The 26,328-nt window shown below is 36.2% G+C and overlaps 1 protein-coding gene across 13 annotated transcripts in view; it reads left to right on the top strand.

Moving 5' to 3' along the window:
- Nucleotides 1–26,328, top strand: part of ERC1 (ELKS/RAB6-interacting/CAST family member 1) — a 505,760-nt gene that overhangs the window by 31,779 nt on the left and 447,653 nt on the right. For all 13 annotated transcript variants that reach the window (XM_053225651.1, XM_053225649.1, XM_053225652.1 and 10 more), the window contains exon 2: nucleotides 7,959–8,783. In XM_053225651.1, the coding sequence (XP_053081626.1) occupies nucleotides 8,115–8,783 (669 nt within the window). In that variant the 5' untranslated portion in view covers nucleotides 7,959–8,114. The remainder of the gene's footprint in view (nucleotides 1–7,958; nucleotides 8,784–26,328) is intronic.

Here is a 26,328-nt window from a genome sequence, read left to right as displayed (position 1 = left end):
TGTATTAAAAGATCATTCTGTCCCTATCAAAATAACACCAGAATTCACAGAGCTAGAACAAACAATTGTAAAATTTGTATGGAACCAGAAAAGACCCTGAATAGCCAAAGCAATCCTGAAAAAGAAAACCAAAGCTGGAGGCATCACAATTCTGGACTTCAAGCTGTATTACAAAGCTGTAATCATCAAGACAGTGTGGTCCTGGCATAAGAACAGACTCCTAGATCAGTGGAACAGAATAGAGAACCCAGAAACAGACCCACAGATGTATGGCCAACTAATCTTTGGCAAAGCAGGAAAGAATATCCAATGGAATAAAGACCGTCTCTTCAGCAAATGGTGTTGGGAAAACTGGACAGCGACATGCAGAAGGATGAACCTAGACCACTTACTTAAGCCATACACAAAAATAAACTCAAAATGGTTGAAAGATCTAAACGTAAGACAGGAAGCCATCAAAATCCTAGAGGAGAAAGCAGACAAAAACCTCTTTGGCCTCGCCCATAGCAACTTCTTACTAAACACATCTCCAGAGGTAAGGGAAACAAAAGCAAAAATGAACAATTGGGACCTCATCAAGATAAAAAGCTTCAGCAAAAGAAACAGTCTGCAAAACTAAAAGGCATCTGATGGAATGGGAGCAGATATTTGCAAATGACATATCAGATAAAAGGCTAGTATCCAAAATCTATGAAGAACTTATCAAACTCAATACCCAAAAAACAATCCAGTGAAGAAATGGGCAAAAAATATGAATAGACACTTTTCTAAAGAAGACACCTAGATGGCTAGCAAACACGTGAAAAAATGCTCAACATCACTGATCATCAGAGAACTACAAATCAAAACCACAATGAGATACCACCTCACATCAGTCAGAATGGCTAAAATTAACTCAGGCAATGACAGATGCTGGCAAGGATGCAGAGAAAGAACTCTTTTGCATTGCTGGTGGGAATTCAAACTGGTGCAGCTACTCTGGAAAACAGTATGGAGGTTCCTCAAAAAATTAAAAATAGAACTACCCTATGACCCAGCAATTGCACTACTAGGTATTTATCCAAAGGATACAGGTGTGCTGTTTCAAAGGGGCATATGCACCCCAATGTTTATGGCAGCACTATCGACAATAGCCAAAGTATGAAAAGAGCCCAAATGTCCATTGACAGATGAATGGATAAAGAAGATGTGGTACATATGTATACAATGGACTATTCAGCAATCAAAAAGAATGAAATCTTGCCATTTGCAACAACGTGGATGGAACTAGAGTGTATTATGCTAAGCGAAATTAAGAGAAAGATGAGTATAATATGACTTGACTTGTGGAATTTAAGATCCAAAACAAATGAACAGAAGGGAAGAAAAATCATATAAAAACAGGGAGGGGGACAAAACATAAGAGATTCAAATATAGAGAACAAACAGAGTGTTGCTGGAGGGGTTGTGGGGGGAGGAATGGACTAAATGGGCAAGGGGCATTGTGGAAGACACTTGTTGGGATGAGCACTTGATGTTGTATGTGGGGGAAGAATCAATGATTGGATTCTACTCCTAAAATCATTATTGTACTATATGCTAACTAACTTGGATATAAATTAAAAAAAATATAAATCATTTGGATGTTGTAAATAAAAAAAAATTTTTAATGTAAAAACAAAATAAAATGAAATGAAAAAAAAAAGGATCATTCTGGAGGCACCTGGGTGGCTCAGTCGGTTAAGTGTCCAACTCTTGATTTTGGCTCAGGTCATGATGTCGTGGTTTGTGAGTTCTAGCTCCACATCAGACTCCACTCTGACAGTGTGAAGCCTGCTTCAGATTCTCTCTCTCTGGCCCCCCCCCCCCATACCCCCTTACCCTTTCCCTCCCTCTCTCTCTCTCTCTCAAAATAAATAAATGAACTTAAAAAAAAAAGGTTCTGGCAATGATGTTGAGAATTGTTTAGAAGCTACAAAAAGCAACACATTTTCAGTTGTGATGGAGCATGCACATGTGTATGCATATGGCTACCTGAAACGAAGGTTTCAGGAAACAATTCTGTATTAGTTATCTTTTGTTGTGTTAAAAGTTAAAATTTACTAGATTAAAAAACCAAACATCTCACAATTGTTATGTAGAGCATAGCTGGCTCAGGGTTCCAGCTCAAGGTATTTCACAAGGTTGCAGTCATCTGAAGGCTTGATTGGGGTTAGAAAATCTTTTTCAAAGCTATCTCACATGCCTGTTGGCAGGGGGCTTCAGTTTCTTACTATGTGGCTCTCTGTGTAGGGTAGCTTGAATATCCTTACAACATGACAGCTAGCTCCTCACAAAGTGAGTGATCCAAGAGTTACCCAAGACAGAAGCACCATTGTCCTTTATGAGTTAGCCTTGAAAGTGATAACATCATCAGAAGCAAATTATTAAGTCTACTTCATATTCAGAGAGAGAGCAATTTTGCTTTCCCCCTTGAAGGGAGTAGTATCAAAGAATTTATGGAGATACCTTAAAACTATCACAGTACTTGTCAGGAGAGTGAGTCATTCATGAGTCTTTTCTTTCCTGCATGCCTTGCTGGGTATGCTAAGTATACAAGGCCCTGAGTGCTCTTAACCTGGGCCATTTCTCAGGATTGTGTTTGTAGCAAGCCAAATTGAGGAATGAGGTAATGTTTTCCACTAGGACAGAGAAGGTTTACTGCTTGTTATGAGTGGTGGACTCCCTAAATTCAGTGTCTTCAGCTGCAACGCAAAGCCATTGCATGTGTAGCATCTCTTTGAGTTCCTCTTGCTACCTGTGGGACTTCGGGGTAACAGTGAGCCAATGTAGACATGATGCTTATACTGTTTGCTGAGCTGTGAGTAATAAATTGTTTTTGTCTCTGAACCAGGAGACTCATGTGTTCTGATAAGCAGAGGGAGATTTGAAACAACCACAACAGATACTAGATAGGGAACTAAGAAAATATGGATAGGAAGCTAACTAAAGGACCCTGGGGACAACATTATGGACCCAAACTGTACAGCTGCATGATTTTCTCCAGTAGCAGTCAGGATTCCAGTTGTATAATCAATGAAGGTATTTCTTTTGGATTAATCAAGGACAGGGGAGTTTGGAGCGTGAAATTTTTTTCTTCAGACTTTCATGGTATAATTAATGTACGCTAAACTGAATGTATTTAAGTATATAGTTTGATAATGGGTACCTGGCTGGCTCAGTCAGTAAAGCATGTGACTAGATCTTGGGGTTGTAAGTTTGAGCCCCATGGTGGGTGTAGATTATTTAAAAAAATAAAATCTTAAAAAAATATATAATTTGATGAGTTTTGACATGTATACACCTGTGAGACCATTACCCCAGTCAAGATAATGAACATTTGCATCACCCCAAAAGTTTCCTCCTACTCCTTTTTGATCCATGCCTCCCCTGACCCCATCCCCAGGCACACACTGATTTGCTTTCTGTCATAATACATTAGTCCTAGAATTTTACATACATGGAATCATACTGTATAATTTTTTTTGGGTCAGAATTCTTGTCAGTTATTTAAAGTGCAAGAATTATTATTTTGTGGTTGTATGCCTGGCATATTAAAAAAGAATTTTTTTTGAACACTATCTTCTCTGAAGCTTATGAGATTAAAAAGCCAGTATGAAGAATTGAGAACTAGTAAATTTCTTTCTTTTGTTGTGTATATGAATATAGTTCTGATAATAACAAAGACTCCACATGCAAATACCATTTTGGATCTGAAAGTGACTTGGACATTAGAGTGCACCTTCTAATATTGAAAACTTGATGGGAATTTTTGTTATTGGATCTTAGCCTATTCAGTATGATTTAGTTATATGATTACATGAAACAGAATTCTGAACAAAAGCACAGTTGGGAATTTTTTTCTTGAATGTGGCATTTTAATGTTCTGATGGCATGATTCCTGAGACTGAATTATTCCTCCTTATTTTGTTAGTTTTACTTTGTTCTTTTGCCCAAGATCTTTTAAAAAAGACTTTTTCCTTAATAGAAAGGTAAATGTGATTATTTAAGCTTTATACCTGGAAAACCTAAAATTGCCCCAAAGAGTACTAGATTAGCAGGACACACTGCCATAAAACTGTGGAAGCCTTTAATATTCTATGGACAGTTGAGATGTTCTCATCAGCAGATGATTGTGGTTAAGTACAGTAGGTAAGAGCTTCCAGGGCTCTGGAATTAGGTGCCCTAATTCAAATCTTCACCCTACCACTTTAGATGTCACTTAACAGCTAAAAAACTCACTTTCTTCATCTCTAAAATGGAGATAATGGCAGTACCTGTGTTATGGGAGCCTTTTATAAATTTTTTTTAAGTGTTTATTTTTTGAGAGAGAGACACAGAGTGCAAGTGGGGGAGGGGCAGAGAGAGAGAGGGAGACACAAATCCAAAGCAGGCTTCAGGCTCTGAGCTGTCAGCATGGAGCCTGACTTGGGGCTTGAACCCATGAACTGTGAGGTTGTGATCTAAGCCGAAGTTGGAAGTTGGACACTTAACTGACTGAGCCACCCAGGTGCCCCAAGGGAGGCTTTTAAATATTAAATTAGATCTTAATGTTAAATATTAAATTAAGCTAAATATAAGTTTTTAGGATAATGCTTGACATGCAGTAAATACTAAATGTTAGCTTTTGTTATTATTATTGAAGGGATTGTGGGTAATAAATGTCTCTTATTTTAAGCAATATTCAGATTACTTAAAAAAAGAAAAAGATTTGCATCCCTCTTTGATCTTGAAATAGAATTCATTCAAACAGTAATATATAGGTAATTACTTGTCACCTACCTCACAGTCCAGATAAATTATGAGAAAGGAGGGGTGCCTAGCTGGCTCAGCTGGTAGAGCATGTGACTCTTGATCTTCGGGTTGTGAGTTCCATCCCCATGTTGGGCATAGAGCTTACTTTAAAAAAAAAAAGTCATGAAAAGAAATTTTTACTTTTTGAGCTAAGGTTAGTCCTGGAGAGAATTTCCTAACATTACTAGTAAAATGTTGCAATTTCTGAACTTGGTGTACTATTGCTATTTCTGAGATGGAACCCTAAAGATTTGGGCTCTGTGTATTTTCTCTTCTGCTTGTTACTCTAGGGCTATCTTTCTTAAGATGAGACTGCCAGTGTATTCGTATTTCTAAAGAATAACCTGTTGGAGTTTGACTAAAGTATATGGATTCTTTAAAATCATATTTTTGACTGTGAGTTTCTTGGGTAGTGTTTTCAATGAAGAATACTTCTTATTTGAGAGAGAGTTAGAGTGTGAGTCAGGGAGAGGGGCAAAGGGAGAGGGTGAGGGTGAGGGAGGGAGGGAGGGAGGGAGGGGGAGAGAGAGAGAGAGAGAGAGAGAGAGAGAGAGAGAGAGAGAGGGAGGGAGAGAGAATATCCCAGGCAAGCTCCATGCTGAGCACAGAGTACGATATGGAGCTTGATCTCATGAGATTATGACTTGAACCGAAATCAAGTCTGATGCTCAACCAACTGAGCCTCTCAGGTGCCCCTGATTTATTATTATTAAAAAAAAATTTTAATTTTAATTTATTTTTTGAGAGAGAGTGTGAGTGGGGATGGGGCAGACAGGGAGACACAGAATCCAAAGCAGGCTCCAGGCTCTGTGCTGTCCGCACAGAGCCTGACGCCAGGCTGCAACCCACGAACTGTGAGATCAAGACCTGAGCTGAAGTCAGACCCTTAACCGACTGAGCCACCCAGGCACCCCAACCCCTGATTTATTTTTGAGAGAAGTGTAGAAAGTAGATATCTGTGATACGTGTTTTAATTATACTTGTAGGATATGAACATATTTTCCTTTTAAATAATTCAGGTTTTATTGTAGTATGAATATAAAGTGAACCTAAAGTCTCCACCAACATTTTGTCCCTAACCTCCCCTTACAATACAAGTTACTTTCCGCTAGTCCCATTTGGCATTGGCACGTTTTCAAATTTGGCATTTCCCTTGTAAGAATTTTTTTTATATATTTTGTATAGATATTTATACATATGATAGGTGTGTGTGTATATATAATGTTTTTAAAACCTTTTTTAATGTTTATTTTTGAGAAGGAGCATGAGCAGGGGGAGGGGCAGAGAGAGAGAGAGACAGACAGACAGACAGACAGACACAGAATCTGAAGCAGGCTCCAGGCTCCGAGCTGCCAGCACAGAGCCCAACACGGGGCTCGAACTCATGAACTACGAGATCATGACCTGAGCCAAAGTCGGCCACTTAACCAACTGAACCACCCAGGTGCCCCATGTTAGATACATTTTTCACCTAGTTTTTGGTTTTTTCTTTTAATTTTGCTTATAGTATTTTTTGGTATAATACTTTGCCATTTTGACATTATCAAATCTATTATTTGTTTTTCTTTATGGTTTTTGCTTTTTGTTTCTTACTTAAGAAGCCCTACCTTAACTCAAGTTCACAAGGATCTTCTAGTACTTTTGATAGTTTTAAAATTTTATATCTTTAATGTACATAGAATTTATTTCTGTGCATTATGTGAGGTAGGGATATAATTTATTTTTCCAAGAACACCAGTTGTTCAAACCCCATTTATTGAATGATTTGTCTTTTCCTCACTCTTTTGAAATGTTACTTTTAGGATATACTAAACTTACATATATAATTTAGACGTATTCCTGGACTACTGTACAATTTTAAATACTATGGCTTTAAAAGGCTGTAAGTCCTGAGGTGCCTGCGTGGCTCAGATTGTTGATCATCTAACTCTTGATTTCGGCTTGGGTCGTGATCCCAGGGTTGTGGGATTGAGCCCCGCATTGAGCTCTGTGCTGAGCATGGAGCCTGTTTGAGATTCTCCCTCTCTGTCCCCGGCTCCCTTCCCCTCTCCCCACTCCTCCTTTGCCCCCTTGCATTCTCGCTCGCTCTCTAAAAACAAAAACAAAAACAAAAACGGAGGGGGGCTGTAAGTCTTTATGAGAAATCCTGGGGGTCAGTCAGATGTGGTTTGGAGTCCAGATTCCCCCTTACCCCCAGTACCCAGTGGGCATTATGCAGTATCCTGTAATCATATACATTGTTTTCTCAATGAGTGTATGAATAATCACACTAAATGAGATAACCTATAAACAGTAGTGACTTCATACCAGATCAGGTTAGGTTTTACTGCTAAGTGAGTTAAGAAGAAACAAAACTTACTTTTAGAGCTTTTTTGATTTTTGCATAACAGGTAAAGGATCATGGACCTGTAATTTATCTTGTTATTTAGGGAACATCTTCCTTCTTTGTTTTTCTGTTGCAAATTGTTTATGTTATTCTTACACCTTTACTCTTCTATTTGAATTTTAGAGTCAGCTTATTGAGATATATGGAGAATTCTGGGAGATTTTCATTGGGATTTGCAGTATTTGGGAAAGAACTGACAACTTGTACATTATTTTCTTGTCCATGAATATGGATAACTTTCCTTTTGTTCAGGTGTTCTTTCAGTAGAGTTTTACAGTTTTTTCCAAAAATGCTTGCATATTTTTATTAGATTTATACCAGTTTTTATGGTTTTCTTGCTACTGTTGGTGGGTTTAAAAAATTTGCATTTTTCTAATTGTTATGATTAATGTACAGGAAAGTACTGATACTTATATATTGATCTTGTGTCTGACTGATTTGTAGAGTTCTATTATTTTAATAACTTGTCAGTTGATGACTTGGGTTTTCCAGTTAGAAAATCATATATTCATACATTGAGTTTTATCTTTCCATTGCTAGTCTTTATACCTCTTATTTCTTTTTCTTTTCCATTTGCATGGTATGGTTTCAGTATTCAGTTTTGAGACATGCAAAATACTGTTAAAATGTTTACAGTGAAATGCGCTATAAACAAATTTTGAATGAATGAATAAATAGATGATAGGGAAATCTCAAGAAAAGTTTCTGAGAGGGAAATGTTTACTATTGGAGGATTTAATGTGTGATCTTTTCATTGCAGATATGGTGTAAGGTATTTCTTCAAGACTGGACAGCTGAAGACCTGTTACTTCTGATTAGCCTTAAGCAGACTTATAGCCACTGAGAAACCTCACAGAATTTCATATTTTGCTTTCTGCTGTATATCTTTCTTGGCACCTACGTCCAACCTGCAACCATGTATGGAAGTGCTCGCTCAGTTGGGAAGGTGGAACCAAGCAACCAGAGCCCTGGGCGTTCACCTAGGCTTCCACGTTCCCCTCGCTTGGGTCATCGTCGAACCAATAGTACAGGAGGGAGTTCTGGAAGCAGTGTTGGAGGTGGCAGTGGGAAAACCCTTTCAATGGAGAATATTCAATCCTTAAATGCTGCCTATGCCACATCTGGCCCTATGTACCTAAGTGACCATGAAAATGTGGGTTCAGAAACACCTAAAAGCACCATGACGCTTGGCCGTTCTGGGGGACGTCTGCCGTATGGTGTCAGGATGACTGCTATGGGCAGTAGCCCCAATATAGCTAGCAGTGGGGTTGCTAGTGACACCATAGCATTTGGAGAACATCACCTCCCTCCTGTGAGTATGGCATCTACTGTTCCTCACTCTCTTCGTCAGGCAAGAGATAATACAATCATGGATCTGCAGACCCAGCTGAAGGAAGTACTGAGAGAAAATGATCTCTTGCGGAAGGATGTAGAAGTAAAGGAGAGCAAATTAAGTTCTTCAATGAATAGCATCAAGACTTTCTGGAGCCCAGAGCTGAAGAAAGAACGAGCCCTGAGAAAAGATGAAGCTTCCAAAATCACTATTTGGAAGGAACAATATAGAGTTGTGCAGGAGGAAAACCAGGTTAGTTTTATATATATATGTTTACCTTTAGTGATCAGATTCATGTATATAAATGAAATAAGCTATTCTCTCTTTTTTTTTTAAGTTTATTTTAAGAAAGATGCACATGTGTATGGGGGAGGGGCAGAGAGAGAGAGAGGGGGAGAGAGAGAATCCCAAGCAGGTTCTGTGCTATCAATGCAGATACCAGCACAGAGCTCCACACAGGTCTCAGACCGTGAACTGTGAGATCATGACCTGAGCCAAAATTAATAGTCAGATGCTCAACCAACTGATCCATCCAGGTGCCCCTTAAAGGAGAGTTTTACAGTAGCCACCTCATTGTTGATTTTATACTTTATTTTGGGGTTAGTTAAAAATTATGAAGTGATAAACTTACTTGGATTTCTTTAGTGTTCCTGAATGATACTAAGAATTAAGGAAGGAATTAGAAATGATCTGTCTTTGATGATGTAAATCTGATTTAAGATTTCTGTTGATTATTTTACCATTCTATTACTAATACTCAGTTCAGGCATTTATATCTGCTGTGTTGGTCATTATTATTATTTTTAATGTTTACTTATTTATTTATGAGAGAGAGACAGAGCGTGAGCAGAGAGAGGGAGACACAGAATCCGAAGCAGGCACCAGGCTCTGAGCTGTCAGCACAGGGTCCTATGCGGGGCTCGAACTTATGAACCATGAGATCATGACCTGAGCTGAAGTTGTATGCTTAACTGACTGAGCCACCCAGGTGCCCCAAATCTTGGTTTTTGAAGAAGGTTGCTAGTTGTATTGTTTTGTATTTTAAAGCCCCAAACTTACTTTCTCAGTAATAAAAATCGCTTTTCTCTGATCATAAAAATAGTACTGGAAAACACAGGTATGAAATCAAAATTTATCTCAAATCCTCTTATAACTTTGTTTTTCCATCATTAACATTTTGTTGTTTCTCCCTAATGAACTATTTCTGTGCATATACACATATAAAATTTATACAAGTAGAATATTATAGGTGTTAACATTTTGACCTTTTTTAGCCAACATTTCTGCTGTATATTAAAGCCCTATGATGTATATTGGAATCATTATTTTAATGCCTATATATTGTGCGTGTACTAGTTAAGCTAACATCACAGTTAAAATGTTTCAAATTTATTTGATAGTACAATATGAATTAAAAACTAAACCTTTAATTCATTTGAATGAGCTTTCAAAATAATTAGAAAGTGTGAGAATTTTCTTCTTTGTGAGATATATTATAGTTTCAACTACTTTGCTTTTACTTTTTAACCAGTGATTAAATGTAATTTGTCATCACACACAATCTGAATGTTTTATTATTATACTTAAATCTCTTAGCAACCCAACCTTTTTAAAAAAGAGGAAATGTCCTTTAAAAAGTATTTCCTAGGAATTTTCTTGAGTTTGAGTCTTTAAGACTTTAACAGCGTGAAAAGAAAGAAAAGAACTAAAAGAGACCCCTGTGTTAGATCTTAAAAGTAAGGACAGGGTTCCTAATGTTGGTTCTGATATATTAATTTATTTAAAATATAGATATCCTGGTCTTGCTTCATAAATAGCTTTGGAGATAGAATCCAGCAACCTATATTTTATTTTTTATTTCTTTTAAATGTGTATTTATTTTAGAGAGAGGGCATGTGAGCAGAGGAGGAGCAGAGAGAGAGAGGGGGACAGAGAATCTGAAGCAGGTTCTGTGCTGTTAGCAGCAAGCCTGACCTGAGGCTCAGCCACCCAGGTGCCCCAAGTTTGGGATCTTTAGAATGGAGTACTTCTAATTCTTTAACTAGTCTAGCCATAGGGAATTTATGATGATTCTCCTGTCATCTTTGAGCTCAATTGTGACAGAAGGGAAAAGAAACAAGGGACCGTTGGCCTGATGCTTTTCAACCTTTTTTTCTGCCTACTCCACTTCAGGGTAGTGACAGACTCCTATACATAATGATTATTAACTGTGACAGTGACCCTTAGTAGAAGGAATGTGTGTACAAAAAAAAATATTTAAAATCTTAGGTATTAGATATGTTTATTTAAAAAAAAAAAAGCCATCCAGGTGATTGAGAATCTCCTCACCTTGAGAATCATTAATGTATAAGATAAAATATTTAGGTGATATATGACAATAGAATGGGGAAACACATTTTCTTCAGTTCACATTTATGTTCTCAGAAAGTGAAGTACAACACCAAAAGTTTATCATTCCTAAATAAGAAATAATAGATAACATTCTGAAAGTTTTTACAGTTTGGTGTTGAATTATAAATATCAAGAGAGAAAAAATAAGTTTGCTTTATTTGGTCTTGTGGTAAGGTATCAATATAGCACAGGTCTTAAAAACTGGGTCTGTATTTTGAGGGTAGGTACTAGGTTTTTTTAATTTGTAAAAATCAGATTGATAAATTGGAGTACGTACTAATAGTATATCAATGCTCAAATATGAGGTACTTTGTATTTAGACAGGAGTCATAGTGCATGATACTTGAGTATTATTTAATCTCAAATGTTAATAAAAATCAGTTTACTTACATTTACCTGAAAAGTGGCTGAGCTATAACTTATTGTTATAAATAGTGAATGAATGAACAGTTCCCTTTATAGTTTCTACCTTTCAAGAATATATTGATAGTGTGTTTGTGTGAATAAATGTAATGTGTATAAATGGAAGTGTATATATAATTTAAAGTGGATTTTGATAGAAGTTGAATGGAGATTACTGGATTTATTGTTGAATTAGCTAGCTTCCGTGTACCTTTCTTGATGATGCTGAAAATATGCCTTTCACCAAGATGGTTTTTATTATCAAACAATTTGGAAATGTCCATTTTAACAGGAAAAAAAATTAATGGTATATGTCTTTATTTTCAAATAATTGAGGCAGCTAATTATGCCTATACTTTGTAAGCTGTGTGGGTAAAAAGCAATATCCTTTCTAATTACCAAGCTACATTGAAAGGCAGAGTATTTGAGTCTTCTGCAAAGAGTGTAGTGGGGACTCAACACTTCAGTCCCGTGGAAGTGAAACAGTCCACAGGCTATGATGCCAAAAAAACCATATGCACTGAAGGAGGGTGAACACAGCCTTATCTAGATTCCGCCCCTTGCCCTAATTAAGCACCAGTGCTGGCAGGAATATATTCTTCCTGTACCCTCTGTAATTACCACACAATCCTAAAATTGTATAACTTTGGTCCAAAAAGCAAAGGGTGCAATTTTAAAGTAAAGTGAGACATTGCAGTGAGATACAGAGAACTGGGAATGCTAATTAATAGATTATAGTGAGCCAACAGTGGGCCCTAATTAAACTCTGCATTCATTATACCCTCCAGAGCCCTGAGAGGTCGGACATTTTCCACTTTACAAAGAAGATTGGTTTAATAGGATTTACAGTAATTAAACAAATTTCCTCATTCCAGTTTGAGAGTGGGGATTTAGATGCATTCTAAATGTTTGATCTGATTGGGCCACAGAAGTTTGTTCTAGAATCCTGTCAAATGTAAAAACACATTTGCTAAAAATTGCTTAATGTGTATGGTTCATTATTATGGAGTCCTTTTAGAAAATTGTTTCTAAAATAAATAGCCAGGTGTTTTTATATCTCATACTCCTTTTGTTACTGAACTTTGAAATGTTGGTGGCTAGAGATACGAAACAATGCATGGTTTTTAATTTTTTTATTTAAAAACATTTTTTTAAGTTTATTTATTTTGAGAGAGCAAGCGAGTGTACAAGTGGGGAAAGGGCAGAGAGAGAGAGAGAGAGAGAGAGAGAGAGAGAGAGAAAGAGAATCTCTAGCAGGCTCCATGCTGTCAGTGCAGAGCCTGACTTGGGGCTCGAATCCACAAACTGTGAGGTCATGACCTGAGCTGAAATCAAGAGTTGGTCGTTTAACTTCCTGAGCTACCCAGGTGCCCTGGGACAATACATGTTTTAATAGGAAAGACCTTTCTTTTTCTTTCCTTAAATTGAGAATGAGGAAGTTTCTTAGTGTATGTTTGGTGAAGAATAAAAGTCCAGCTATGAGCTTGGTTGAATTGCAGAGCTAAGGCTTTGGATGCTTTATGTTTTATTTTATCTAACCAACATTTAACAAGATATTGTCATACTTCTTTTTTTGATATTATGCCTTGTAATATTTCTCTTATGTTGATTTCACTTGGAAGCTTAGTTTTGAAAATAATTATTTTAAAGCACTTTCATTGGGATTTTGTGTGGTGAGAGTAAATTCTAATACTCTAGTGTGGCAAGTGAATTTAATGTTTTTGTGTATTTTTTTTGTTTTTGGACTCTGATTTTATTCAGGACTTTGATTTTTGAATTTTGATTTTATTTATTTAAGGATCAAGAAAATTTTCAAGTTCAGAAATACAAAAAGATAAACTAACCCTATATAAATTTTTGGTCATTTGTTCTCATTGTTAGGCTGCTGGTGGCTATTAACATTTTTAGTTTTAGGTTGTACCTTGATTTGTCACATGGTGAAAGCTATTTGAATTTAATGTTTTTTTTTTATTTATTTTTGAGAGACAGAGTGTGAGCAGGGGAGGGGCAGAGAGAGAGAGGGAGACACAGAATCTGAAGCAGACTCCAGCTCTGAGCTGTCAGCACAGAGCACCACGCGGGGCTCGAACCCACGAACTGTGAGATCATGACCTGAGCTGAAGTAGGATGCTTAACCAACTGAGGCACCGAGGCTCTCTGAAAGCTATTTGAATTTAAATAAGCTTTTTCATGAGATTCCTAATTATTTCACTGTCACTTATTAATTTATTTTTTAAGTAGGCGCCATGCCCAGTGTGGGGCTTGGACTCATGACCCTGAGATTAAGAGTCCCCCACTTTACTGACTGAGCCAGCCAGACGCCCCTGTTTTACTCTCATTTAAAGTCTGATCTTAAAATCTGGAATCTGTGTCTTGGACTATTTATTTAACTTTTCTTTTTGATAATTCTGTTTTAACATAGAGATGAATTATGAATGATAAAGCAGAATTATGAGAGATAAACTGTTTAACTTTTCTTTTGATAATTCTGTTTTAACATAGAGATGAATTATGAATGATAAAGCAAAATTATTTATTGTGGATAAATTGGTATATCCGAATCTATTTTCTGGATGTAATCTTTTTTGGTGTTTCAAAAGTGAGATGTGTTAAAGGAACTATGTAGTATGCCCTGAGAAAATTAAGTCAGATGTAAAATAGATACGTTCCTTTGGGGGAATTAATTATTTTGAGAAGGAAAATTTGTTCATGTTTGGCTTCTACAAGTTTAAGCTACCTTTCCATTGGATTTTGTCATATCCGAAGTATGAGGTGGGGATAAGAAATTGGCTTGTTGCAGAATTGGTAAATTTGCTCTACTTGGAATGTAGTGAAATGTTATGAAAAATGATTCAGTGAATCTAATAAAAAATGTTGTGCAAATATCTGATAAGGCTTATTTGTGAGGAGGAATTTGCCAGAGGATCTCAGCTGCTTCTTCCTTCCATATTCTCTTCTTGCATTTCACAGTGCAGTCTAGTGATTTCATCTCAGTGACAGAATAGTTTTTAGGGATTTGTTAATTTATAGTAACTTTGCAGATAGTAGCTTAAATATGAATTGGGAAATCCACTTTTGATTTTCTTATGTCAAAGAAACCAGAAAATGAACTTGTTTTTTTTAGTTATGTTGAATAAGGGAGGACAGAGTTTTACTTTTTATTTTATTTTTTTAAAGTTTGTTTATTTTGAGAGAGAGAGTGTGCATGAGTGGGGAAGGGGAAGAGAGAGAGAGGGAGAGAATCTCAAACAGGCTATGGGCTGTTAGCGCAGAGTCTGACACGGGGCTCAGTCTCACAAACCTGAGATCATGATCTGAGCCGAGATCATGACCTGAGCCGAAATCAAGAGTCAGATGCTTAACTGACTGAGCCACCCCCGCTTTTACTTTTTAAAATCATACCGCTTCTAGAACTTGACATCATGTTATGGGTGCCCTATTTGCCCAGAAGGGTATTGGAGGGGCCTAGAAACCATGCTTACAAGAGGTGGTTGAGAGAACTAAAGAAGGGAAGATTTACGACATTTTATTTATAAACTGTGTATTTGATACGCAGCCATGTAGAAGGGAGTGTTTTTTCTTTTTCATTACTTTTTTGGGGGGGAAGGCAATGCTAGAAAAATGAGTGCAGATAAGAGGGTTATAGATTTCTGGCTCCATTGAAGAATATACTGTATTTTCTAACAAAGCTATATCCGTTTGTTGGAAGAGTCAGTTTCAGAAAGTAAGGCTTGACCATCACTAGAATTGGTTACAGGGAAGCCAGAATGTCTCTGGCAACTGTGTGGGTATGCTTAGTCTATCAGCTCTTCAGAATGTCTGAAGTGGTGTAAAGTGGTACTTTGTGAAGAACCATTTAGGGAGTTGTACTCCCCATCTTCCCACCCCCTTTAATCCTTCCCTCCCTTACTTTTTCCCTCTCTTCTTTTTGATAGCTTTATTGAGATACAATTCAGTTCATCCTTTAAAGTGTGTAATATTTTTCTTTCTTAATCTGGGATTTATTTGAAGAGGAATTTGAAGAAAGTAATAGGAAGTTGCCCCAGGGATTTCTTGAACAAGGAAATGAATGACATAACAAAAAGTACTATTTAGGTGCAGCTTTTATTGTTGTCAGCAGAATGGATTGAATCAAGAAAGGCAGGGAAAGAAATTGACTTTGTGGCAAAAGGCCTGGATTAATGTGGGTAATAGGAATGGAGAAGAAGGTGCATAATTATGGGGTATTTTCAAATGAATATTCGGATATAGACTATTATGGCAAGAGAAGACTGTGATGGACCGTGGTATTGAAATGGGGGAAATGTTTTTGCCATTGATGAAAAGTGGATAGAAATTAGAAAGTGGAACTGGAAAGCGTGTTTGGAAATAAGAGACTAATGACTTTGACCTTAGGTCCATACACATAGATGTTATTATGTGTATGCTCGTTAATGTTGGAAAATTTACTGATCTAGTTAGTTCAGTATCACAAACTCTGCTTGTGGGAGTAAGGAGTGGAGAGGAGGAGAGAAGCTATTAAATGGTTTATGTTTTATATGTATTTTCTCACTGAGCTATTTTTGTGTTTTGATCTTCTTCATTGTGGTATTTTTCTTTGAAGGCAGACAGCTTGAGTGAGTCAATTCCTAAAAATCACTGTTCATTAAAAAACGGTGATAATGGTTGATATTCCTGTCATAAACAAACTTCAGTAATAGATGTCCTTTATCTTATTTTAGTTAACAAGCTCATTGAAGATCATGAGCTTTGCATGATGAATTTAGAGTACATTTGTCAAAAAGGGAAATATTGCACAAAATGTGCTTTCAGTGAGAAGATGATTAACTTTGTATTGTTATATGTCCTGTTGTCCTTAATCTCGTCTTATGGACAAGATTAAAAATGCTTTTTTGAACTGTATTGTTGTTTTTCTGTGTTGCCATATGCATCTCTAAAAATACCAATTTTTTTTCTTGGAGTTGGGAAGTTTTAAACAGATCTGTCATAATTTTTTCATATTACTCGCAGTAATGCTAATTGAAACTACTTCTTTCTCTTTGTTCTGGCACTCTTTCCTCCTTACTAGGCTCATGGTAAATTGTTACATTTTGACAATTAATGGAAAATACTGGGTTGAAGTGACACCTGTCTAGCTTTTACAGTCATCTGTGGAGGCCTTGTGAGCTAAGGTGAGAAGTAGTTCAACTTTGATATGCACACTGTACCATCCTTTAACAGCAGCTGGTGGGTTATATACTTCTAGAGTTTATGATATGCAGAGACCTATTTCATTTGAAATCACCCTTTGGATAACTATTCTGGTCTTGGATAACCCCTAAGACACTTGTATGATCCCTTTTGGCAGCAGTTCTCAAATGTTTTGGCCTTAGGATGTTGTATACTTGTAAAAGTTATTGAGCCCCAATCAACTTTTGTTTCTGTGGGCTTTATCAATATTTGCTATATTAGAGAGTAAAATAGAAATTTAAAACAACTTATTATTAATATATTTAAAAGTAAACCCATTAAATGTTAGCAAAAGTAACATTTTTAATGAAAAATAGTTTTGTGAGTCTGATGTCTGGCTTCATAGAAGATAGCTGATTTTCATAACTGCTGCTGCTTTCAGTGATCTATTGTAGTTTTTGTTTGGTTAAAGTATTTGAAGAAAATCAGGTCTCACATAAATAATGCGGTTGGAAAAAGGAGGATTTTAAAAGCCTTTTTAGATAATTGTGGATATATTTTGAAACCACACCAAAATTCAACGAAGAGTAGTTTTTTTTTTCTTGATACTTCATTTGAGGTATGTTTTATATGCCATAAAACTCATTTAAGTGTATAGTTCAATGACTTTTTTAAAGTAAATTTACTGAGGTTGCAACCATAACCATAATCCAGTTATAGAACATTTTCATCAGCAAGTGGTAGTTGCACTGTGGATTTGAAATCTTATCAATGAGTTTTCCATATTTTGTTACATTAAAATAAATTGGTCTGTCTTGTACTTTAAGCAGATTTTCATATGTAGAGGATGCACATGAATACATATACTTTCTCCAACACTTGAAACATTATGTATTGGTCATTTGGAAGATACTGGTTCATTGTGTTGTGCAGATCTTCCAAATGTTGCAATATTTCATTGGACAAATTAAAAAAATTTACATTCATTAATATTCTTATCTCATCCAAAAAGATTTGGTAAGCTGTGAAGCTCACCAGACAGGAAATAGAAGCTTTTCAAAATTCTAATTTTTGCTTGAAAATTCAGATTTTATTATTGGCAAGAAAGTTGTCAGTTACTGTTTTTGAAGTGACATGTTTGGTTCATTAATTTTTGAGAAAAATTTAGCCATGGATAAGTTTAAATAATCATAGTTTGTCAGTTCAGTCTTTTACATTAAAATGATGTTCATTGACGTAACCATTGTATTTCAATATGCAGCAGAGGTGCTTTATGCCTCTTTGAATATGTTACTTGAGCAAAGAGAGACCTGAGTGATGTGACTGGGGTAAAATATTACAGGCAGAAGGGACAAACACTCCAAAGGCCTTAGGGATCTTCTGACTCTGAGAAGAGGTTGCCGCTCAGGTTCTTTACTTGTTTATTCTTTAGCTTAATGTTCCTGTTCTCTTGTCTGTTCAATGTTGTAATAAGATGTTATAGTCTTTTTTTTTTTTTTTTTAAGTTTATTTATTTATTTTGAGAGAGACAGAAAGAGAGAGTGCATGCGCATGTGCGCGGGGCAGAGAGTGCGTGGGGCAGAGAGCACCCGGGACAGGATCCAAAGTGGGCTCTGCTGACAGCATAGACTTTTGCTGACGTCAGCAAGACTTTAACTTCTTTGCCATTGTTTAGGAAATTATACTATTTCTTCAGTCATAGTGAGTACTGGGAAAAGACTGGGTAAAACCTAATAGGTCAAAATTTAGCTCAGACAAATTAAATAGAAGGAGAAGGCTTCACTAGTCTAGAAAGCCAAAAAAGTACTTCAGAGTTTTAGAGTGAGTTTATGTAATTGAATAAAAAGTCCTGCTTTGAGATCTATTGATAATGTTTTCCTTTTCCTGCCAAGCTATGCAAGTGTTCATCTGTTATTTTTTTTGCCTTCTTTTTTTAAATTTTTTTATTTTATTTTTTCATTATGAGAATTTCATTTTATTTTATTTTTTTAAATTTACATCCAAATTAGTTAGCATATAGTGCAACAATGATTTCAGGAGTAGATTCCTTAGTGCCTCTTACCCATTTAGCCCATCCCCCCTCCCATAACACCTCCAGTAACCCTCAGTTTGTTCTCCATATTTATGAGTGTCTTCTGTTTTGTCCCCCTCCCTGTTTTTATATTATTTTTGTTTCCCTTCCCTTATGTTCCTCTGTTTTGTCTCTTAAAGTCCTCATATGAGTGAAGTCATATGATATTTGTGTTTCTCTAATTTCACTTAGTATAATACCATCTAGTTCCATCCATGTAGTTGCAAATGGCAAGATTTCATTCTTTTTGATTGCCAAATAATACTGCATTGTATATATATACCACATCTTCTTCATCCATTTATCCATCGATGGACATTTGGGCTCTTTCCATACTTTGGCTGTTGTTGATAGGGCTGCTATAAACATTGGGGTACATGTGTCCCTTTGAAACATCACACCTGTATCCCTTGGATAAATATCTAGTAGAGCAGTTGCTGGGTTGTAGGGTAGTTCTGTTTTTAGTTTTTTGAGGAACCTCCATACTGCTTTCCAGAGTGGCTGCATCAGCTTGCACTGCCACCAACAGTGCAAAAGAGATCCTCTTTCTCCACATCCTCGCCAACATCTGTTGTTGCCTAAGTTGTTAATGTTAGCCATTCTGACAGGTGTATGGTGGTGTCTCATTGTGGTTTTGATTTGTATTTCCCTGATGATTGGTGAAGTTGAGCATTTTTTCATGTGTCACTTGGCCATCTGGATGTCTTCTTTGGAGAAGTGTCTATTCATGTCTTTTGCCCATTTCTTCACTGGATTATTTGCTTTTTGGGTTTTGAGTTTAAGTTCTTTATAGATTTTGGACACTAACTCTTTATCTTTGTCGTTTGCAAATATCTTCTCCCATTCCATCGGTTGCCTTTTAGTTTTGCTGATTGTTTCCTTTGCTGTGCAGAAGCTTTTTATTTTGTTGAGGTCCCAGTAGTTCATTTTTGCTTTTAAGTATTCATCTATTATTAAATGCTAGTTAAAACAAATTTTTTAATGTTTATTTTTGTGTATGTGTGAGAGAGAGAGTGAGAGAGACAGAGCATGAGCAGGGGAGGGGCAGAGAGAGAGAGAGGGAGACATAGAATCTGGTCAGGCTCTAGGCTCTGAGCTGTTAGGACAGAGCCTGATGTGGTGCTCAAACTCAACCAACTGCGAGATCATGACCTGAGCTGAACTTGGATGCTTAACCGACTGAGCCAGCCAGGTCCCCCATTAAATGCTAGTTTTAATGTTTATTATTTATTATTTATTTTTGATTTAACAAATATTGGGCATCTACTTTATATCATTGTATTTTTCTGGTGAACTACCCTAACTAGAAATAAAACTGAAAGCAGTGTGAAAACTTGGTAAGGTGGTAACTTGTTGCCTTGAGTTTTTAGACTCCTGAATTAGCACATTAAAATTAAAGTAATTTTAGTGATTTGGAGGATATGTGCAAAGAATACAAACATTTTTCTCTTGGAGTTTTTTCAAACATTGTCTTATTTTATAGGGTAAAATGGATATGAAGATAATAGATTTCTAGAAATATATAGTAACCCTTAGAAGAAGCATCAGTGAAAGAAAGAGCAACAAGTTGAAAAAGGCCAAAAGAACCAGTGTTTTGTTGTTGTTGTTGTTTGTTGATAGCATATATTTCTTTGTCCTTTGAGATTTCTTGGGTAGGCTTTCTTAATAGCCAGTTAGTTTTACAGGTGGATAATCAGTAACTATTCTCCTTAGTGAGTGTTTTGTGGTAAGGATTCCTCTTTGTCTCATCAATTACCCAATTTTTACTGTAAAGAAGTTAAAAAGGGGACAGTATATATTGATATATTTTTGGTTGGAATTGTGTTCACACTAATACTTAATTTAGTTCTTCACTCTCTGACTTTGTTTAATATAACTATATCCATAACCCTGAAAGAAAGAAGACCTAAATTCTTCAAGAATACTGCATACTTTAAAAATTAGCTTTTTTTTTTTTTTTTTTAAACCAGCAAAAGATAGGTTTATTTGGGAATAACAGAGAATTGCAATCTGGGGCTGGCCAAGCTATGGCAAAACCATAGACGAGTCCATAGAATTATCTCATGAGCAGTGCCTGAGCTCTTTTTTGTTGCCCCAAAAAAGAAGAGAGCAAATCATTGAGAATTTCTTGACATTAGGAATCTGTATTACCATTGCTTAGCTATTGGAATGCATTGTAAAATTTGGAAAGAGAGAGAGCTCAGTTTTAAAGACTAAGAATATTGGCAGGCAATGCATATTAAGCCATACTCATGGAAAATTTTATATAACTTTTTTTTTGTTAAAAATATATTTTTTAAGAATTTTAATTCCAGTGTAGTAACATACAGTATTATATTAGTTTCAGGTGTGCAATATAGTGATTCAACAGTTCCATATATTACTTAGTGCTCATCTAGATAAGTATACTCTTAATCCCCTTCACCTAAATCACCTGTCCCTCCACACACCTTCCCTCTGGTAAATCATCAGTTCTGTATAGTTACAAGTCTGATTTTTGGTTTGTGTCTTTTTTTAGTTTTTTTATATTTTTATTTTGTATTTTATTTTTTAGAGAGAGTGTTTGCATGCTAGTGGGGGAGAGGGGCAGAGAGAGAGAATCCCAAGTAGGTTCTGTGCTCGGTGCAGAGCCTGATGTGTGAGTGAGATTCAATTCCATGACCGTGGGATCATGACCTGAGCTGAAATCAAGAGTGGGACGCACAACTGACAGAGCCACCCAGGCACCCCTTCTCTCTCTTTTTTTTTTTTTAGTGTAACTTTTACTATTTAGTTCGTACTTGAGCAATACAATATCTTTTTTCTCTCACTAAACTTAAAATAAGGGACTATTTTTGAATGGTGAGCCCATGATTATGCTGCCTTCTGCTGAAGTTACATTGTATATGTTTAGGCTTGTTAATTCTGTATGTTTCATTTTGATTTGGTTTTTAGATTCTCTGTATGGTAAAAAAGAGAAATTATGTATTTTTATTTTCTAATACTGCTGGCATAAGATATGAAGAGAAGTTGTCACTGTTTTACTACACAATACCTGTTTTTTTTTTTTTGGCCCTGAAATAGAGAATTGGACAGGTTAACATGTAAGTTTTCCTTCATGCTGTAAAATTCTGTGATGAAGAAACTTTTTCATTTTTTTAAAGCTTATTTTGAGAGAGACAGAGGCAGTGTGAGTGGGGCAGGGGCAGTGAGAGAGGGGGAGAGAGAGAATCTCAAGCAGGTTCTGTGCTGCCAGTAGAGTCGGATGCAGGGCTTGAACTCCTAAAACCACGAGATCATGACCTGAGCTGAAACCAAGAGTTGGATGCTTAACTGACTGAGCCACCCAGGCACCTGTTTTTAATTTTCATAGTATTTTGAAAGCACAACTGAAGGAAGTGTTTTTTTCAGGTTTCTTCATTGTTTATATTGAGTTTTTATTACACATTTTATGAAATCTAGGGGAAATATCTGTAACTCAGGTATTTTCATTGTCAAAAAAATATAAATAGTGTTATAGTTTGGAGTAACGAGTTTTGGACAGCTATCTCTCTCTATTTTTCTTTGTATACCAGTATCATTGCTGTTGTTGGTCTGAGATAATGGTATTAAAATGAAAGTAAAACTTTAATTAGCTGTTCACAGATAAATATTTGTTTAAGCATAATATTGAAAATAACTTTACACAGTTGTATTATGTATGTTTACATTATAAACCTATTGGGAGCAAAGTGAAGACTGTTGTATGAGATTTAAAATCTGGGAAGTTGGGGGCCTGCTGGGTGGCTCAGTTGGTTAAGCGTTCGACTCTTGATTTCGGCTCAGGTCATGATCTCATGGTTTGTGGGTTTGTGCCCCGTGTTGGGCTCTGCACTGGCAGTGCGTAGCCTGTTGGGGATCCTCTCCCTTCCTTGCTCTCTGCCCCTCTCCTGCTCACGCTCTCCCCCTCTCTCAAAATAAATAAATAAACTTTAAAAAATCTGAGAAGTTGTAAGAATGTATTCAGAAAACATTCTTAACTTTGATTATTTTTCATAGATTGATCACCTGAATAATTAGTAACTTAACTCTTGCCACATGGCTCTTCTTCATGGGCATAGGAACTTAGAATAGGTGCCGGATTCTTAGGAGAGAAGCACACTTTTATGAGTGTTTCCATTCTTTCCTGTAATTTCCTGGGGTATATTTCTTACTTCTCTGTGAAAGTGTGTTATCCACAGTACAGAGCATTTTCAGTAGATGAGGCAGATAAGGAAGGAATCTATTTAAATGATAGCAGATAAATTCCTGATTTTCTCTTAGTATTTCTGACAATAGGTACTTATTTTCAAGATGAGGTGTATTGGTTCTCAGTTGTTGGAAAATTATGCTAACATTGGCTGCTCAAATAAGTTGGAGGCAGGAGATATTTTTTGGATTTAGGGTAGAGAGGGCCTGTGACGTTTAGGATAGCCCTTCGTATTAAAAAATTCCCCCACATTCCATGATTTTCAAATGTCTTGCCAGAAATTTATGTAGGTGAAATATCTGTTTCTAAGATCGTAACTATATAAATATGTGCATAATTATATTAACGTTTTTTGAATGGCTTCAACATATGCTGAATTTTCTATCAGTGGGACTACTGTGTAAGTTGATGGAAGATTGTATTTTGTTTGGAACATTACCTAGAGTTTTTCTTATTGGAAAATCACTTTAGCAGCAGCGTTGCCTTGTTGGAAGCAACCACTTATTCAGCCCCTATTTGGGAGTACATGTGTCTCTGGGTGTAGCTGTGCCACAGCATTTACACACACACACACTTAGCATTGACATATTAACACACATTTTATTATAAAATCCTTTTTTTTCATAGAGCATTATATTTTTTGATTTCTGTGAGGATGGGCTTATTATCCTATGAATTTTCATTTTGGAATAGTAAAGGGCACATCACAAAATATTTGTTATTAAAAGGGAAGGGGTGGCTTTGGGTCTGATGAGCTTGAGAATCACTGGTGTAGTGGACAATGAATTTTAAAGGGGGAGACTTGCATTCTTCTTTTGGTCCTGTCCTTGCTATTCAGTAACTAGGTGTGTTGTTTAATCTTTTTGGACCCAGTTTTTTCATCTGTAAAACCCAGAGAGCTGGACAGGTGGTCTCTAGAGAGTCTTTCTTGTAAAATGATCTGTTTTTATTTTTGTCAGTCATTTGAATGGAGTTCTCTAGTAGTCTGTTCACCTTGATTATAATACGCTAATTTAAGACTGATTCATATAACCAAGTTAGCACTTCTGGGAATGAGAAGTACTTGACTATTATTGATGTTCTTTCCAAGGTAGGCAGCATAAAACTAATGCTTGTATATAAAGAACAGAGAACCTTCATGGAGTTTTATCAGTTGTCAAATGGAAAAAATGCTGTTATGGTTGTGATAGTAAATGAAATTAAAGGAGATAATACGTGTAAAGTTATGGACAGGGTCACCTGACATAATAGGTATGCAATGCAATAGATGTTGAATGAGTCAAATATTTCATCAATACAAGTAATAATTGTATAACACTTTTTGAAGTATACAATGTACCTTATAGTCTGCTCTGAGAAGGGAAACTGTAGCGTGGGATCTGTTCGGTTTTTCTGGAAAGTGGGTCACAATAGATAATAAGTTTCATTTGGATAACTAATCACTAGCAGTATAGCCTTAATATTCCTGAAGGAGTTACCAGGAACTTTGAGTAGGGTAATTAGTGCTCAGAATTTTCAGTTACCGTCATATCCATTATTTAACATTTTTATTTCCATAATGACTCATCCATGAATTATAGAGTGCTTTCCCAAAAGGAATGTAATACTGCTGGAAATAATTTTTTTACTGCTCTGTTTTCTTTTTGTGGTGGAGTTCCTGGCTGGTTAGTTAGACCCAAAACTGTCCATAAATAATTTAAACTATGTGCCTTTGTATGAAGAAGACTTAACCTTCAACAAGGCGGTGGAGATTTTTTGAGAATGGGTAACACAATGCTTATATTTACCCATCAGGTTTATTTTAAACAATTTGTGTGCTGTCTTTTTTTTCTTTTTTCTTTTTGCTGAATTTTGCATAAGTATATGTCACTAAAAAGGATGCTTGGCTCACATTGATCTTAAAAATGTTGCATTACAGTGTTTTGCAGGGATTGAGAGGGATTAGGGTGGTTGGAGGGGTGTTGTTAGGTGAAGGGTGGGGCAGTGGTAAAGGTTGAATTTTGCCTTGTGGTTCACTTTACCTCCGTATTTGGGAAGTTGCTTTCTTTCTTTCTTCTTTTTTTTAAATTTTGGGCAAATGTTCATAGGCTGGAAATGTAATGCAGATAAAACTGCCAGTGCTTTCTGTAGAATTTGAATTGAATTTGTTTCTAAATTTTTGCATGTGTATGGTTTATACCTGCTGTGTTGTTACTCTTCCTAGTAGTGAGATAAGAATCACAGTATTGGAAGAATTATAGAGTGTTGGTGGCTTTTCTTCCTCTTACCCATTCCATTCATGATTTGACACTAAAAAGTTTGAAAAAATGTTTTTTATTACAAGAGTTAGCTGGAATTAGAATCTAACGCTTGATTATGCCCAGGTTAAGGTGGCATGTTATAGTCCTTGACAGCTATTGCCACCTTTTTCTTGTGACAGATGGCTTCCCCTCCTGGTTGTAATCCACGGCTGATTTTTTTCAAAGAATGAATGCCATGTGTTCTCCATTTTGGCTGTGATTATCTTCTGCCCACTCATTGGCTTCACAGGAACTTGAAATTGGATGTACTTGCTGCTGGCATTTATGGCAGGAAGTAGATACAACTGTGACTCTCTTTGCCAGGTGTTCATTTATTAGAAGAATTGTAGCTTCCTAAAATTAAACATTATTTCTTTGTCATACCAAGAGTAAAGTGGAAAAAATAAAGTGAATTTTATTACTTTTTTTATTATTACTTTTTGGATATACTTTTTACTTCATAGTGAATAGTAAATAATATTTGGTGGTATATTTATTACAAAATAGGTTTTTAAACCTGAATTTCACATACTCAAAGATTCATGATATAGAGTGCAGTCTGTTTGTACAAGATATTGAATAGATCTAATTTTACTGAGTATAATAAATATAATCTTGAAAGGGATTTATATCATTGAGACTCCAAAAACAATTGAAATTGTGATGTATGGTATTGAACTTTGATGGTATTGAACTATATTTGAATATGCTTTGTGGTACATATGGGCAATAGTTTCTGTTCATTTTAACTTTCTTGCTTAGTATCTCTCTAGTTCATTGGTGGATATAAATGATATCGTAGGGGGCCACCTGGGTGGCTCAGTTGGTTGGGCATCTGACTTCGGCTCGGGTCATGATTTCACAGTCCGTGAGTTCAAGCCCCACGTCGGGCTCTGTGCTGATAGCTCAGAATCTGGAGCCTGCTTCAGATTCTGTCTCCGTCTCTGTCTGCCTCTCCCCTGCTTGCACTTTGTCTTTCTCTCAAAAAAAATAAAAAATAAAAATAAATAAAAATAAAAGATATTATAGGCACTGAGGAAAATTGTAAGTTTAATCTGAGCCTATTTAAATCTGTAAAAATTCTATTCATATTTGGAGGTATGATGTTTGGCTTAAAAAAACACCTTCTAGCTCAGAGTAAACAAATACAGGGTATTTCTTGATAAAAAAGGAAACTATAAACAAGTACTTGCATATTCCTGTCATTAGTGTTGAAGTTTATAATTTCTGTCCTCAGAAGTTGCTGTTCTCTCAAGAGTCTCCTGTATTTGGCTGAGT

This window comes from Acinonyx jubatus, chromosome B4 (assembly GCF_027475565.1).
Source record: "Acinonyx jubatus isolate Ajub_Pintada_27869175 chromosome B4, VMU_Ajub_asm_v1.0, whole genome shotgun sequence".
Taxonomy (NCBI): domain Eukaryota; kingdom Metazoa; phylum Chordata; class Mammalia; order Carnivora; family Felidae; genus Acinonyx; species Acinonyx jubatus.
Note: the sequence above shows the minus strand (reverse complement) of the source record. Positions and strands in the feature narration are given on the sequence as shown.